The sequence below is a fragment of the Vicia villosa genome, linkage group LG5 (assembly GCF_029867415.1).
Source record: "Vicia villosa cultivar HV-30 ecotype Madison, WI linkage group LG5, Vvil1.0, whole genome shotgun sequence".
NCBI classification, from domain to species: domain Eukaryota; kingdom Viridiplantae; phylum Streptophyta; class Magnoliopsida; order Fabales; family Fabaceae; genus Vicia; species Vicia villosa.
The window spans coordinates 149,891,066-149,908,295 of NC_081184.1; the positions used below are offsets into that span (position 1 = coordinate 149,891,066).

The 17,230-nt window shown below is 38.7% G+C and overlaps 1 protein-coding gene and 1 long non-coding RNA gene across 2 annotated transcripts; both read right to left on the reverse strand.

Annotated features, from left to right (window-relative positions):
• Positions 1–13,853: 13,853 nt before the first annotated feature.
• LOC131603131 (uncharacterized) lies at positions 13,854–16,019 on the reverse strand. Its single transcript, XM_058875390.1, has one exon. It carries the CDS (start codon positions 15,950–15,952, stop codon positions 14,540–14,542), a length of 1,413 nt encoding a protein of 470 aa, XP_058731373.1. The 5' UTR covers positions 15,953–16,019; the 3' UTR covers positions 13,854–14,539.
• Positions 16,020–16,186: 167 nt separating this feature from the next.
• Positions 16,187–17,230, reverse strand: LOC131603132 (uncharacterized). Its single transcript, XR_009284246.1, has 4 exons — positions 17,097–17,230; positions 16,911–17,003; positions 16,612–16,674; positions 16,187–16,389 (listed from the first exon to the last, which is right to left on the reverse strand). It is a non-coding gene; the product is annotated as an uncharacterized LOC131603132 (long non-coding RNA).

Consider the following 17,230-nt stretch of genomic DNA (forward strand, 5'->3'; position numbering starts at 1 on the left):
TTGAAGGCCTCAATCTAGTAGCAAACAATTTTTGGGTGAGAAAAGCCTCCAAAATGGCCAAAGATTCTGCATCCTGATATGTCGAAGGAGCAAGGAAATCTCTAGTAAGCCACTCATGGCCATGAGTTATGTTGGCAAAAGGGGACATGAAGGGGTGAAGTTGTAGTGCTTCACATACATCATCACATAGCTAGTAAAGGAATCCCTCAAGCTGGGTCCTTCGCCACTTATGGTCAAGATAACCAGACGAGTTCCTTCGATTGTCCTATTTTTTATTGTATCATCTTATTCATTGATTATGTTCCATGTTAGGAGTGAAGGTTGAAAGGTGGAATTCAACCACAATTGTAGTAACCAATAGGGGCCACCAAATAAGAGGTTTGTCCCCAGTTTATAATTTTTAAGGGTTTCGACAGCTTCCCCCAAAAATTTATAGAGTCAGCCCAAGATCAATTGACTCAAGCATATCTTGCACCCAACATGGCGTTGGTTCGCCAAGGTTAAAAGCCTCTTCGCCATTTGGAGTGATTTCGAGCAGAAAATGCACCGGGACAACCAGAGTGCAAGGACGACTATATTCTCTTCATCAAAAACTTCGTCGATTGTGGTGTTCAGACATGTAATGGGTGAAAGTCACTTTGTTGGAATCGAAGTTAATGGTGTCCTCATTCATTTCATTTGGGTTGAAGGCTTCCCCTGTTGGTCAAAGACCAACAATAGCAGCAATATCAAAAAGGGTAGGAGTTAACATTCCACAAGGGAAGTGAAAGGTGTTATGAGTGTTATCCCAAAAGTACAAAGAGGCTACTAGCATATTTTTGAAAATAACCTGGCCCTACTTATGACAATTGAATCATGTTGTAAATTCCCATTTCTCTCTAAAATGGAGCTTTCTTCTTCTCGATCTTGGCAAGACAAGCAAGGTAGGGTTCAGGGTCTCTCACCAAAGGACAAGAGTTGAATGCTTTAAGAGCATTACTCATATAGTCTAAAGTAAGAGGTTTTTCTAGGTTTGAGGCTTCAGTCGAAGACTTTGCCTAATCATCTACAATTTTTTTAATCGAGTTTTACACTACCCTTATCACTATTTCTAATTCTACTAGCTATGGGTTTTGTACGGTGATAAGCAGGAAAAAAAACTCCTTGGTTTTTTTAGTATCAGCGTTAGGGTCAAGCAAAGGGTCCATATACGCATGAGTTTCACCATAGATAGTTAAAGGAATGATTACCTGGGATTGATAAGTCCTGAGTTTCTTTTCAAAAATATGTGGTTCGGGAACATACTCTTGGTTCCCTATCAGCAATGGATCAGCATTATAGGTTACAGGTGATGTAGAATCCTCTTGTTGCTTGCCATCTTTGGTGTTCTTGATTTTTGAAGATGCCATTGTTGGAAATGCTAAGTTTGGAAGAAGAAAAGGTTGCTAGATTTTATTTCTCTGAGAGAGAATCGCAAAAAGAAAACAGAAGTTATGAGCTCGGAGTTGGAAAAGTCTCAAATGATGAAGATGAAAGTTATTTAAAGTGAAGGAGAGGTCGTTCCCATTGCTTTTGAAAAACCAAGTGAGATGTTAGTGGGACACGTGTACACTTTTGAGAGGTTAAGTAGGCGGTTTCCTATTCAGTTGCCACAATCACTCCTAGAAGATATGAATAATGATGATAATGGTAGTGTAGCACGTCTCGATGAGACGTTTGGAAAAAATGGTCATAATGACCATGACGTCACAGAAGTAAACGTATTGATGCGTCAAAAGCTATCAAAAAATGTCCATTTCTCTAGTTAGTTGAAAAAGACATTTTTTAGGGGGCAATTTGTTGGTTGTAGTTTCGACGTTTAAAAAGTTATGAGATGTCCTACTGAGAATTAGGGAAATATTTGAAAGGGACTAGATAATTTCGACGAGAAAGTCAAGTGGTGTCTTTCGACTGGGATTTGTTGAGAAGAGTTGGTCATACTAGAGAAATGATGTGACACTAGGACTTAGAAGATTTTTTGGAAATGACTCGAACATGAGTTCGATGAAGGCCAATTCGAAATAAGACACATACTTGCATTTTGGTCTTATCCGTTTTCTTAAAAGGAAGCGTGGAAGCTTGTGAAGAGCGAAATACATGCAAAGGAGAATGTGTCATCCTCTGAAAAAGAGACCGTTACTGTCGAAGTAGTATAAATAGGGGTATTGGCATTAGATTTCTGGGTGTTCAATATTGTACCAAATTCAAATCACTTAAAGTATCTAAGTGTGTTGAGAAAAGAGTTCCAGAGAAAATGTATGTATGAAATACCTTTTTTATTTTTGTTAATTTGTTTGTATTAAAAGTCCTTTTTATTTCAATTTACCTTCTAGTCAAAGTTACCTTTTTGTCTTTACTTTTTATAAATAACCTTTCCATTATCTTTAACATCGATTTACTTAGCATTAAGAAAACCTAAACTAAAAACTTTACACATATGTCCTAGGATCAATCTAGTTGATCCTGCAAATAACCAAAGTATTAGTTTTTGAAGACTAGCGGTTGTTTACCAAAATCCAAGGTAAACATCAGGCTTGTACTAATCCAGGTACTTGCCATTTATCCGCATGACTCGACCTTCAGGTCTTAATTCTTAGATTTCATAAGCATTATTAGTAAATGCTTATATAACTCGAAGTGGTCCTTCCCAATTTGGGGACCATTTGCCCAAAGCTCTATCCTTCTTCTCCATAGACGGAATAACTTTCCAAACAAAATCCCCTGTGTCAAAGATCTTAAACTTAACCTTTTATTGTAGGCTCTAGCTATACGTTCTTCCTGTCTGATCAAGACATCTAACACAACTAACTTTTCCTCATTCAAGTCCACTAGCTCGTATAATATTATACTCTAATAATATTCAGTTGGAATATCAATTTTCCATTAAACTCTCACTAGCTAAAGATAGATTTCTACCAGTAGTTCTACGTCGTGCCCCTAAGTGAGTCAGAATGGTGTGGAATTGGTTGACTCTTTAGGGGAGTTTCGTCAGGCCTAAAGGACTTGGTCGAGGGTTTTGTGCCAATTCCTTGGTTTTTGGCCAATGTGTTTCTTAATCAAATTGATTATGACTTTATTTTCTACCTCGACTTAGCCATTGGCCTGAGCATAATAGGGTGTTGATGTTAACAATTTTAACCTTGTGTTTGAGGCGAACTCTACCATTTTTCAATCATTGAACATTGAGCCTTGGTCTGTTGTAATGGTTTCAGGGATTTCGAACCTATATATGATATGGCTCTGGATGAAGTTGATCATCGCCTCTTGGTTGACATTAGGCAAATAGATGGCTTCTATCCATTTGGTGAAGTAGTATATCCTGACTAAAATATATCTTTGTCTTTTTGACAATGAAGGTCTGATTTCACCAATTAAGTTAACGCCTATCCCTTGAAAGGCCATGGTTTGACAATTGAATGCAATTTACTTGCAGGAACGTGTTAAATCCTAGCATGTTTCTGACAACCTTTGGCAAAATCTATGCAGTTTTTCAGCATGGTTGGCTATTATACACCTTGTCGGAATAAAAACCACTTTACTTTGTAGCCTGCCTGATGGACACCACAAGATCCACCACGGACATCCAAGACTGATGTGTATGCTTCGCTCTCACTAAGATACTTCAGGAGAATCCCCTCATGGGTCTTTTTGGACAATTCATTACCCATTATGGTATAGCTTAATGCCTTATATTTAATCTTTCGATCAGTTGCCCCGTGGTATTTTCTAAGTATTACATAATGGGCTTTCACCAATCATCATTCGACAGGTTGTTAATGGTGAAAACTTCACAGTCCCTAGGCTTCATGCACTTCATCACTCCAAGTTCTTCTGTCTCCAAGGGTTTTGGAACTAATATTCATTGATAGTAATTTGATTCTAACTTCGATTAGTTCCTCTAACTTATCCTTAGAGACCTTGTAGCCTCTCTGATTTTTTATTCTAGGCACTTATCTTATTTCGATAAAGTCGACTTTTTCCAAGAATGATCTTGCTATGCCAAAGTATGATACCAAGTTTTCTTTAGTACACTTGTATTTTTTGGTTAGTTGTTTTAAAACTAATTCGGAGTTGCCATTGTAGAACGGTGGTCGGGCCACTGGTGCTTCAGATAACTGTGCAATCCATGTTAGCTTTAATGGGCCACATAATGGGCGCTAACTATACTTGTGATGAGTACAATATATACTACCCTACCCGCAATAAGGTACATATTAGGGCTCAGTGTTCCAATATGTAAAAAATGAAATGGTTTACTCAACTATCTAGCTGAGTATTTATAGACGATAATTCTAATGGAGAAGTAAATGAGATATCAATTCTTATACCTATAATGAAGAAGTCAAAGGGAATAACGGTTTACTCAACTATCTACACATAAAAAGATGACTAAGGTGAATTATCCTATTATGTTGGAAGTGAAATCACTCCAATTAATACTTTAACTATTCTTTGACTAAGTCTTATTCAACTTGCGTAGGACGTAGTCCACCACGTCTTCTAAGAAAAAGGGTGAGCATGGCTGGAATAGGAGACTTTGTAACACCCTTCTAAACCCCGCGGAAATTAACATTAAAATCAGAGTAAAACATGAAGAAGAGTATTACAACGCCAACAAAATAAACAATATTCATGTCATGCCATAAAGGAACGATAAACCAAAAATTATTCAGGTAGCATGTTAACACAGCGGAATATTCTTAACAACTGAATAATCAAACATCTGGAGTCGAAGACTCATAATTCAACCATAAACCATAAACAAAACAGAAGTTTATCAGCCAATTCTAAAATAACGTTCCCGGTGTTACACGACCAGAGCATGACACTGACCCAACCGACTCTAACGAACTACTTGACGAGCTAATCCTCACCAAGTACACAAGCTACTCCTCAATCTGAAAAATAACAACAGTAAGGGTGAGTTTCGTTCGCATTAACAAATGTTATAGGTATATAAACAATGCAACTTCATCCATACATTATTCACCCAAATCAATTATATTCAGATAATATAGCAACATTCATACCAAATACACACAAATCATAACATTGGACAACTTCCATTCATGTTACAATTATACACAACAACCTAATGCAATGCAACTAAATGCATGTGGTACCAAACATGGGATAACCCATCTCACCGATCCACCACCATAAAGATCCGGCTACTTCTCTCACCAATTCCACACAATGGGAATTAGCTACCGCTGTCCCACCACCATAAGGGATACAGCCCACAACATGATTATGAAATGCATGTATCAACCATAACATGCTCATCATCAACATTAATCAACCAGATATCATAATCATCAACCAATGCAATAACAACATAATCCACCACAACCAATTAAATCAAGTGTTTAAATTAAATTCGAGTCACAACTCAAACACCGTTTTATTGCATATCTCACTGAATTAGTCTCACTATGTTCGAAACGGCACATCAAACAGACTAACAGTTAAAAAGTTATACATCGTTAACCTTTAACAAAATCTCAAACAGCACAGCACGCGGCGCCAACATCCACACGCGGCGCGAAACGAGGAAAAGTTACGCCTTCGCGGCGCCAACACCTACACGCGGCGCGACGCGAGGAAAAGTTACGCCTTCGCGGCGCCAACACAGGTACGCGGCGCGACCTGTGCGTATCAAAACATCTTGCCATTCAGTCCACCTGTTCGCGGCGCCACCCTGTGCACGCGGCGCGAACCGGTGATTTCAGAAATCCCAACCTGCAGAAAACAGCATTCTATGCCTCCCAAATACTCTCAAATCATACCAGTACGAGTTTCAGCAGAATAAACCACACATACGACATAAAATGCACGTTCACACATACTTCTAATCAGGTTTAACATCATTGTTCATCACCAATCATCATTCACAACCTAAATTGCATCAAAGTTCTATAAACCCCAAAACCCCAAACCCGACATATAATCCAATTCGAAATCCTAACATACAAATTCCATCGAATCATTCATACATCCCATAATAGAGGTTAATGAGAAGAATCCCCCCTTACCTCGATGTCGAATTCTTGAATTCTCTTCCTCTTCGCACTTGCTCTTCTCCCAATTTCACGTTCAACTCTTCTGCTCCCTTCTTTGGTTCTCTTTTCACAAAATACTCCTCTATTCTATTTTATGAAAATATAACTTAATTTTAGAAAAAGGGCTTTGCACTGATACACCCCCCAACTGCTACTTACAACACTGGCCCATTAGCCTTATTTCATCCATATTTCCCAAATAATCCAATTAATTCTAATATTTAATAAAAAAAATTAATTAAATTAAATAAAGAATTTTATGGGGTGTTACAACCCTCCCCCACTAGAAAAGTTTTCGTCCTCGAAAACATACCTTAGGCAAAGAGTTCTGGGTAGGAGTCCTTCATTTGGCTCTCCAATTCCCATGTAACATTTCCACCGGCTGGTCCTCCCCAAGCTACTCTGACCAACGCTATCTCCTTGCCACGCAATTGTTTCACCTTCCGATCTTCAATCCTCGTAGGTAAAGCTTCAACTGTCAGATTATCCTTTACCTGTACATCATCCACTTGGATAACATGCGACGGATCAGCAATGTATTTCCTCAACTGCGACACATGGAATACATCATGCAGATTCGCAAGTGTCGGTGGTAACGCAATGCGATACGCCACCTCTCCCACTCTTTCTGAAATCTGAAACGGACCAATAAAACGCGGAGTTAATTTCCTTGACTTTAGAGCTCGTCCGATACCAGTCATAGGTGTAACTCTCATAAACACGTGATCTCCTTCTTGAAACTCAAGAGTTCTCCGTCTCTTGTCATGATAACTCTTCTGACGACTCTGAGAAGCCTTCATCTTCTCCTGAATCATCTTAATCTTTTCTGTCGTTTCTTGAACAATCTCTGGTCCAATCACCGCACTTTCGCCAGATTCATACCAACATAAAGGCGTTCTACATCTCCGACCATACAAAGCTTCAAACGGAGCCATACCAATGCTCGAGTGAAAACTATTATTGTAGGTAAATTCGATCAAGGGTAGATAACTATCCCAAGTACCACTCCTTTCCAACACACAAGCACGCAATAAATCCTCTAGCGATTGGATAGTTCTTTCTGTCTGTCCGTCCGTCTGCGGATGATAAGCAGAACTCAATCTCAGCTTAGTACCCAAAGCCTTCTGCAACCCTTCCCAAAATTTGGATGTAAACCTTGGATCTCTATCTGACACGATACTCGAAGGAATACCATGTAAACTCACTATCTTCTCAATGTACAATTGAGCCAGCTTCTCCATTGAGTAATCCATTCTCATTGGTATAAAGTGAGCAGACTTAGTCAACCTATCCACTATGACCCAAATGGCTTCATAGTTCTTCACCGTTCTCGGCAATCCAGAAACAAAATCCATAGATATACTATCCCACTTCCATTCCGGAATAAATAACGGTTGCATAGCTCCATATGGTTTCTGATGCTCAACCTTCGACTTCTGACAAGTTAAACAAGCATAGACGAATTCAGCTATTTCTTTCTTCATTCCAGGCCACCAAAACAGCTTCTTCAAATCATGATACATCTTGGTCGCACCAGGATGTATACTCAATCCACTACGATGTCCTTCTTCGAGAATACTCTTCCTCAATTCAGAAACATTAGGAACACAAACACGATTACCAAACCTTATAATACCATTCTCGTCGATTCTGAATTCACCTCCCTTGCCTTGGTTAATTAGAGTCAATTTATCCACTAACTCTACATCAACTTTCTGACCTTCCCGAATCTCTCCCAGAATGCCACTAGTCAACTTCAGCATGCCCAACTTAACACTGACAGGAGTGTCTTCGCATACTAAACTCAAATCTCGGAATTGTTCAATTAAATCCAATTCTCTCGCCATAAGCATAGACATATGCAAGGACTTCCTACTCAAAGCATCGGCAACAACATTTGCTTTACCCGGATGGTAATTCAGTTCAAAATCATAATCCTTGAGAAATTCTAACCATCTCCTTTGTCTCATATTCAACTCTTTTTGATCAAAGAGGTACTTCAGGCTCTTGTGGTCACTAAACACTTCAAACCTCGAACCATACAGATAGTGTCTCCACAATTTCAACACAAATACCACTGCTGCCAACTCTAAGTCATGAGTCGGATAGTTTCTCTCATGTACTTTGAGTTGCCTCGACGCATACGCGACTACCTGTTGATTCTGCATCAGTACACCTCCTAATCCTGACAACGAAGCATCACAATAAACAACAAAAGATTCCGCCGGATTCGGCAAAATCAAAATCGGTGCACTAGTCAATCTCCTTTTCAATTCTTGAAATCCTTCTTCACATTTCGAATCCCAGATGAATGCTTGACCCTTCCTAGTCAACTTAGTTAACGGTAACGCTAACTTCGAGAAACCTTCAATGAACTTTCTATAGTAGCCCGCAAGACCAAGGAAACTACGGATTTCGGAAACTGACTTCGGAGCTTCCCATTGAGACACTGCTTCTACTTTCGTTGGGTCAACGGCAATACCATCTTTAGAAATTACATGCCCAAGAAAGCTTACTTCACTTAGCCAGAACTCACACTTTGACAGTTTCGCATAAAGTTTCTTTTCCTTCAGTAGTTCTAATACCACTCTCAGATGCTCTGCATGTTCTTCTTCACTCTTAGAATATATTAGAATGTCATCGATAAATACCACCACAAACTGATCCAAATAAGGATGGAAGATCCTATTCATATATTCCATGAAAACCCCCGGCGCATTAGTTACTCCAAATGGCATCACTGTATACTCGTAATGACCATACCTTGTTCTAAATGCTGTTTTCTGAATATCGTCCGTCTTCACCCGAATCTGATGATATCCCGACCTCAAGTCAATTTTGCTAAACACACTCGCACCAACCAGTTGATCCATTAAATCATCAATCCTCGGTAATGGATACCGATTCTTGATAGTAACTTTATTCAGCTGTCTATAATCCACACACAGTCTCATAGAGCCTTCTTTCTTCTTTACCAACAACACCGGCGCACCCCACGGCGACACACTAGGACGAATGAATTCTTTTTCCAGTAACTCTTCCAGTTGACTCTTCAATTCTGCTAATTCAGATGCCGACATACGATACGGCGCCATCGACACAGGACTAGTCCCAGGGACTAACTCAATAGCAAATTCTACCTCCCTCTCTGGCGGTAACTCTCTTACATCCTCTGGAAAAACTTCTGGAAATTCACATACTACTGGTAAATCACTACTCACCGCTTTCTTCTTCACTTCCATGGATGCAACCAACATAAACACGGCGGCCCCGTCCTTCACGGCTTCATCCACTTGTCTAGCAGTCATTGCTAAATCCTCGACTCGGACATCTTCAGGAAAACTAACTGTCTTCGTGAAACAGTTGATATGAACCCGATTAAATTGTAACCAATTCATACCCAGGATGACATCAAGTTGTTCCAACGGAAGGCATACTAAATCCATTCCGAACTCTCTACCAAAAATATCAATTGGACAGTTCAAACAGGCAAACGAAGTAGTCACTGAACCCGACGCAGGAGTGTCAATGATCATACTTCCATGAATATCAGATATTTCCAAGTTCAGACGTTTAGCACAATCCAATGAAATAAACGAGTGAGTTGCTCCAGTATCTATTATTGCAATTAAAGGAGTGCCATGGATAAAACACGTACCTTTAATCAATCGATCCTCCGGAGTAGTCTCTGAACCTGATAAAGCGAAAACTTTACCCCCAGTTTGATTCTTCTTTGGCTTAGGACACTGTGGACTGATATGGCCCTCTTCACCGCAGTTATAACAAGTCACAGTCCTTCCCTTGCAGTCAGCAGCAATGTGGCCTGCTTTACCACACCGGTAGCACTTCTTCTCTTCACTCTTGCACTCGTGAACACGATGTCCAGGTTCCCCACACTTAAAGCACTTAACAGGAGCACTAGAGTCTCCCCCACTAGGCTTCTTCCAACTTCCAGCTTTATAATTACCTCTACCATATGGTTTACCACGGTCCATAGGCTTCTTCCCTTTCTTGTCAACTAACTCACGGGAGTGAGATGACTTCAGCTTCAGGTTGTCCTCTTCGTAGATTCTACTACAATCTACCAAATCAGCAAACCGACGAATCCTTTGGTACCTGATTCCCTGCTTAATTTCATCACGGAGACCATTCTCGAACTTAACACACTTCGAAAATTCGCTCGCTTCATCATTGTTATAGTGGACATAGTACTTTGCTAGCTCCACAAACTTGGACGCATACTCTGGCACAGTCATGTTACCTTGTGTCAGCTCCAAAAATTCAATCTCTTTCCTGCCTCTAACATCCTCAGGAAAGTACCTCCGCAAGAATTCTCTCTTGAACACAGCCCAAGTGATCGCTACACCTGCAGATTCAAGTTCCTCCCTACTAGCCATCCACCAATCATCAGCTTCTTCAGACAGCATGTGAGTCCCGTACCTCACCTTCAGATTTTCAGCACAATCGATCACCCTGAAGATCCTTTCAATTTCCTTCAGCCACTTCTGAGCGCCTTCGGGATCGTGCGTGCCTTTGAACAAAGGAGGATTGTTCCTCTGAAAGCTATTCAGCTGCCTGTCAGCACCAATACCAGCTCCATTGGCATTCCCTCCCAACACACCAGCAATCATGCCCAGAGCCTCAGCGATCGCGTCGTCATTTCTTCCCCCTCTTCCGGCCATTGTTCTGCTAAATCTCAGACAATATTCATTAGAACAAGAAGTATCGACAGTGTCAACTTTACACTAGTCGTATACGAAGGATTAACCGACACTAAGACTCTGACTCAAACGACCGACTATGCTCTGATACCACTATTGTAACACCCTTCTAAACCCCGCGGAAATTAACATTAAAATCAGAGTAAAACATGAAGAAGAGTATTACAACGCCAACAAAATAAACAATATTCATGTCATGCCATAAAGGAACGATAAACCAAAAATTATTCAGGTAGCATGTTAACACAGCGGAATATTCTTAACAACTGAATAATCAAACATCTGGAGTCGAAGACTCATAATTCAACCATAAACCATAAACAAAACAGAAGTTTATCAGCCAATTCTAAAATAACGTTCCCGGTGTTACACGACCAGAGCATGACACTGACCCAACCGACTCTAACGAACTACTTGACGAGCTAATCCTCACCAAGTACACAAGCTACTCCTCAATCTGAAAAATAACAACAGTAAGGGTGAGTTTCGTTCGCATTAACAAATGTTATAGGTATATAAACAATGCAACTTCATCCATACATTATTCACCCAAATCAATTATATTCAGATAATATAGCAACATTCATACCAAATACACACAAATCATAACATTGGACAACTTCCATTCATGTTACAATTATACACAACAACCTAATGCAATGCAACTAAATGCATGTGGTACCAAACATGGGATAACCCATCTCACCGATCCACCACCATAAAGATCCGGCTACTTCTCTCACCAATTCCACACAATGGGAATTAGCTACCGCTGTCCCACCACCATAAGGGATACAGCCCACAACATGATTATGAAATGCATGTATCAACCATAACATGCTCATCATCAACATTAATCAACCAGATATCATAATCATCAACCAATGCAATAACAACATAATCCACCACAACCAATTAAATCAAGTGTTTAAATTAAATTCGAGTCACAACTCAAACACCGTTTTATTGCATATCTCACTGAATTAGTCTCACTATGTTCGAAACGGCACATCAAACAGACTAACAGTTAAAAAGTTATACATCGTTAACCTTTAACAAAATCTCAAACAGCACAGCACGCGGCGCCAACATCCACACGCGGCGCGAAACGAGGAAAAGTTACGCCTTCGCGGCGCCAACACCTACACGCGGCGCGACGCGAGGAAAAGTTACGCCTTCGCGGCGCCAACACAGGTACGCGGCGCGACCTGTGCGTATCAAAACATCTTGCCATTCAGTCCACCTGTTCGCGGCGCCACCCTGTGCACGCGGCGCGAACCGGTGATTTCAGAAATCCCAACCTGCAGAAAACAGCATTCTATGCCTCCCAAATACTCTCAAATCATACCAGTACGAGTTTCAGCAGAATAAACCACACATACGACATAAAATGCACGTTCACACATACTTCTAATCAGGTTTAACATCATTGTTCATCACCAATCATCATTCACAACCTAAATTGCATCAAAGTTCTATAAACCCCAAAACCCCAAACCCGACATATAATCCAATTCGAAATCCTAACATACAAATTCCATCGAATCATTCATACATCCCATAATAGAGGTTAATGAGAAGAATCCCCCCTTACCTCGATGTCGAATTCTTGAATTCTCTTCCTCTTCGCACTTGCTCTTCTCCCAATTTCACGTTCAACTCTTCTGCTCCCTTCTTTGGTTCTCTTTTCACAAAATACTCCTCTATTCTATTTTATGAAAATATAACTTAATTTTAGAAAAAGGGCTTTGCACTGATACACCCCCCAACTGCTACTTACAACACTGGCCCATTAGCCTTATTTCATCCATATTTCCCAAATAATCCAATTAATTCTAATATTTAATAAAAAAAATTAATTAAATTAAATAAAGAATTTTATGGGGTGTTACAGACTTCGTCATCCCTTACTAAGGCACACGTTCCTAAATATTGGATAGTTGATAAGTCGGACCCTATGAGTCCGTTTGCAAGTTGGTTTTTGAAGGGTTTTAGAGCGGAAGAATTTGGAGGGTTGCATCTATATCTTAAAATGTGCTTAACATTTATAAAAAAAAAAAAAATTAAAAAACAATATACTACATTAGCATATGAAATTAGGTGACAACTAAGTTGAGGATCAATTAAATCCCTTACCGGTGAACCATAAAAATTACACCATTAAATTCAATTAATGACTTAGATTTTATCATCATAAAATGAAAAAATTTATACTTTTCACACACAATACCTTCCATTATCTTATCCACATATTGGTTTACTCCAAACTCTATTTTTTGAGCTGCTACAAAAGTTCAACTGTATTTCCGCTTTCTTACAACTTTATTTGCAAGAGACTTTTGTTACCTTTATTACTGATCAATTTAATTTTTTTGTTTAATACAAATTATACATAAAAGTATGTTGCACTGAATTGAAAAAGAGACAAAACAAATGATATTGATTACTACATAACTTTCACTTTGTTTTGGTATGAAAGAGAGAAGGTTTACTTTTTTTTTTCCTTCTACTTACATCATCATAGGTTCGACAACCATTAATGAAAATTTTAGACCTATGACAATTGTAACATAGACACTTTACTAATGAGAGAAATAAAAGAATGGTTATGTGGAGAAGAAATAGGAAAAGTATTGTGTGAATGAAAAGTATAAAAGTATTTATTTTATGATGATAAAATCTAAGTCATTAATTAAATTTAATGGTGTAATTTTTATGGTTCACGTGAGAGATTCGATTGGTCCCTCACCTTAGCTGTCATCATGAAAATATATTATTTTTTAAACATTTTAAAAAGAGGAGGGATATATTGACTTCAAGAATAAGTGTTGAACACTTACTCCAAATCTTAACCATTGATTTTCATTAATCTAACGGTTTTAATTGATCATTAAATTTAATTATTTTTGGAAATATTTTACTATATAAAAAATTAATTAATGATAATTAATGATTAAGATTTGAAATAAGTGTTCAACACTTAGAGTCTGTTTGGTAAGACATAAAAAAGAGCTTTTAGCTTTTAGCTTTTAGCTTTTCAGCTCGTATTAATAAAAAAGCTCTGTTTGGTAACTCTATTTTAGCTTTTAGCTTGTAGCTTTTTTACTAGCTTTTAGCTTTTTTTTCAAAAGCTATTTGAAGTAGCTTTTGAGCTTGTAGCTTTTAGCTTGTGAGTTTTTCTTCCATTAATACCCTTATTATTTTAACTAAAATATATTACTACCCTCATTAATTAAAATGTCATTAATGTCATTTTGTATCTACCAGCTAATGAAACAGCTAATTTACGAAACACTCACATTAGCTTATCAACTATCAGCTACCAGCTATCAGCTACCAGCTACCAGCTAAAAGCTATCAGCTACCAGCTAAAAGCTACCAGCTTTCAGCTAGTTTTACCAAACAGAGCCTTACTCTTGAAGTCAATATAACCCTCTCTTTTAAAAATATCAAACATATTTCAAAATATAAACACAACTCTTCAAAATCTTCTCCCCTAAAACCCTCCAAAAATTAAATCTCCATCAGATCCAGACCTCTATCAAATATATCCTAATTGAATATTCTACGATATTATTGATATACCATATGTGCTTTTTTTTATGTTGTAAGCTATATATATATAGTTTTTCTTTTTTTTTTTTATCACAAAAGGTTACATTTTTCATGCAATTGCAATGTAAACAAAGAATAAGAAAAGAATTCTCCAAAAGTGACAAGTAATTAACTCATGAAGCATCAGCCAATGAAGGCTCTATCCTTTAAGAGTGATTCAGCTGCTCTCCTCCCAGATACCAAAGCACCATCAAAAGTAGCTGAAGTCAAATAATCACCACACAAATACAAACCCGGTTCAACATTCGGGTTTTTCTTCAAATTCGTGGGTGGACACTGATTCGGTTGTGCATACTCAATTCTATAAGTCCTCAAATGCTTCCATTCTTTCACCATTCTATCTCCAAACCAACCCGAAAGTTCTTGAACCACTTTTCCCACTAACTCATCATCCGGTTCACCCTCAAATAACCCAATCAATGAAACCGAAACCAATGCCTTGTTTGGTGGACCATATGAAGGAGCTACATTCGTAACAAAAAACATGTTATTCACTATTCCCTTACCCGAACCATTCAGAAACAGAACCGGATCACGAACCGGGATATAATCCGGTTCCGCAGTAAAATATAAACAAACTGTACTACGAACCGGTTTTTTAACAACCGGGTTTTTTCTCCCCGCCAATAGTTTCACCAAAGCCGGTTCTTCAACGGCCACGATCACTCCTAACTCGCTGTTCAAAACGTCGCCGTTTTTCAACCTCACGCGTGGCGATTCAGAGCCACCGAAATCAATGGAAACTGCTTCCGTGTTTAGCAAGATTGAATCTGACGGCAACCTCGCCGCTAACTGTTCAGGAATCGCCGATATACCGTTCGCCGGGAGAGTATTTTCACCGAGTGCGAGACACTTGAAGATGAAATCGAATAGTCTTGAAGTTGTTTCGAGCTCTGGATCGAAGAAGATTCCGCCGAAAAAAGGCCGGAAGAATCTTGTGATAATGGAATTGGAAAACCCTAGCTTCTTTAGCAAGTCAATTGTAGAGAGTTCTTCTGATGTAAGAATTTGTTCATCTGATTTTGTGAGGACGCCGATTCTGGTGGTTCCGATTAGAAGTTTGTCGTAGATGGAACCGATGGGGTTAGTGAGTGATTTTGCTGAATCGAAGAAGTGGCGAAGTGGATCGGCGACGGTGTGGAATTTGCCGTCGTAGAAGATTTTAGCTCCGGAGTAGAATTTCTGGAGGTTTAAGGATTGGTAATTGAGGAGTTTTTGGGCTTCTGGATAAGCGGTGATGAAGATTTGGAAGCCGCGGTCGAGGCGGAAGCCTTCGACAATGTCGGTGCGGACACGGCCACCGACGGCGTTGGAGGATTCGAGGAGGAGGAAAGGGATGTTTTGGGAGTTGAGGTGGGTGGCAGCGGCTAAGCCGGCGAGGCCGGCGCCAATTATAATGACTTTACCTGTTTTGGGTAGTGAAGAGGGAGTGGGTGAAAGTTGTGGAGAGGATTTGGGTTTGAATTTGAATGGTTTTGGAGAGGAAGAGAAGAAGGAGGGGTTTGTGGAAGGGAAGGAGAGTGTGATGATTGTCATGGAAAAGTTGGATAAGGTTTTGGGGGTATAATTTGAGTTGATGTTAGAGGCATTTTACCACTATAGGGCTTAGATTATGATGGACTTGCTTTTTGATTGGTGAGCACGAATGTGATGCATGTGTATCTTGATAAGGACTAGAGTGTAATTACAATTATTTTTAATTTTTACATAGCTACTAGTAAAGGACCCGTGCGCCCGCACGGGTCACGTAAAGTCGATATAAACAATGAAGTTACTTACAACACAATAATGGTGGTCACTTATATTCCATTCATTAGTGTATACAATGAAGCCATCTAAAGGATCTTTTCTTCTTGTTCTATCTACAGCTAAGGGAAGTGGTGAGTTTCCATATGATTTTGGTTCTTGTTCAGGTTCAGCAACAATTGCATCATATTGAGAAAATGTTAGAGTGTTTGCATCATTTTGTTGACCTAGAAAAGAAAAGGTAAGGAAAAAAATCAAAAAGTTTGTAGTGAAGCCATATCCAAAATCACTTCTTGTTCATTCATGTATTGTGTCATTACTTTAAGGGATGCCAATATATGTCACATAGGGACCTTCTTGTGTAGCCAAGTTAGATGAAGTTTTTAGACAAATACAAAAGTGGTTAAGATATTTAAGACAAATAAACACCAATGATGGAAAGGCTTTACCGAAAGTAAGGGCTTCCAGTTTGCTTTACCTATGAAGTTTGTTCCAAACACCATGATTGCAATCTATGAAGTTAAAAAACATGAATGAGATATCTTTTAATTTGCTTTCTCTTCATATCAATTTTCAAGCATACATCTATAATATTTTCACAAACTAAATTTGTAGAGCCAAAGATGGAGAAATTTCACAGTAGAGCCAAAGACAACTACAAAAATGGAAGAACAATTAAATAATGAAATAGAAAAATAAAAATAAATAATAAGAAATTGAAAAATCAGTAAGGTATGTGATGAGATACCCTTAAATCAACAATAAGAAGAGATTGAAAAATTGAAACTCATGTAATTTGTTTGTTGTTGCAGGATCTGAGTGTTTTCTTCTTTCAAATACTCTACATCACACAGAGAAACAACAAAAATGAACAAAAAATGATGCAAAATGTAAAAACGAAATCAAGTCGTTACAAACCATGATAGAAACATACCTTATAATAAGCTTGCAAGGGATACGATTCACAGTGGTCAGAAATAAGCAATAAGACATGTTTTTTGATGGCAAAACCTAAAATTGAAAATCAAAACAATGAGGATTAGAAGCACAAACCCTGAAATCAATAGA

Excerpts from the sequence above, each read along its gene's own strand:
- LOC131603131 (XM_058875390.1), bottom strand. The coding sequence starts at position 15,952 with ATGACAATCATCACACTCTCCTTCCCTTCCACAAACCCCTCCTTCTTC.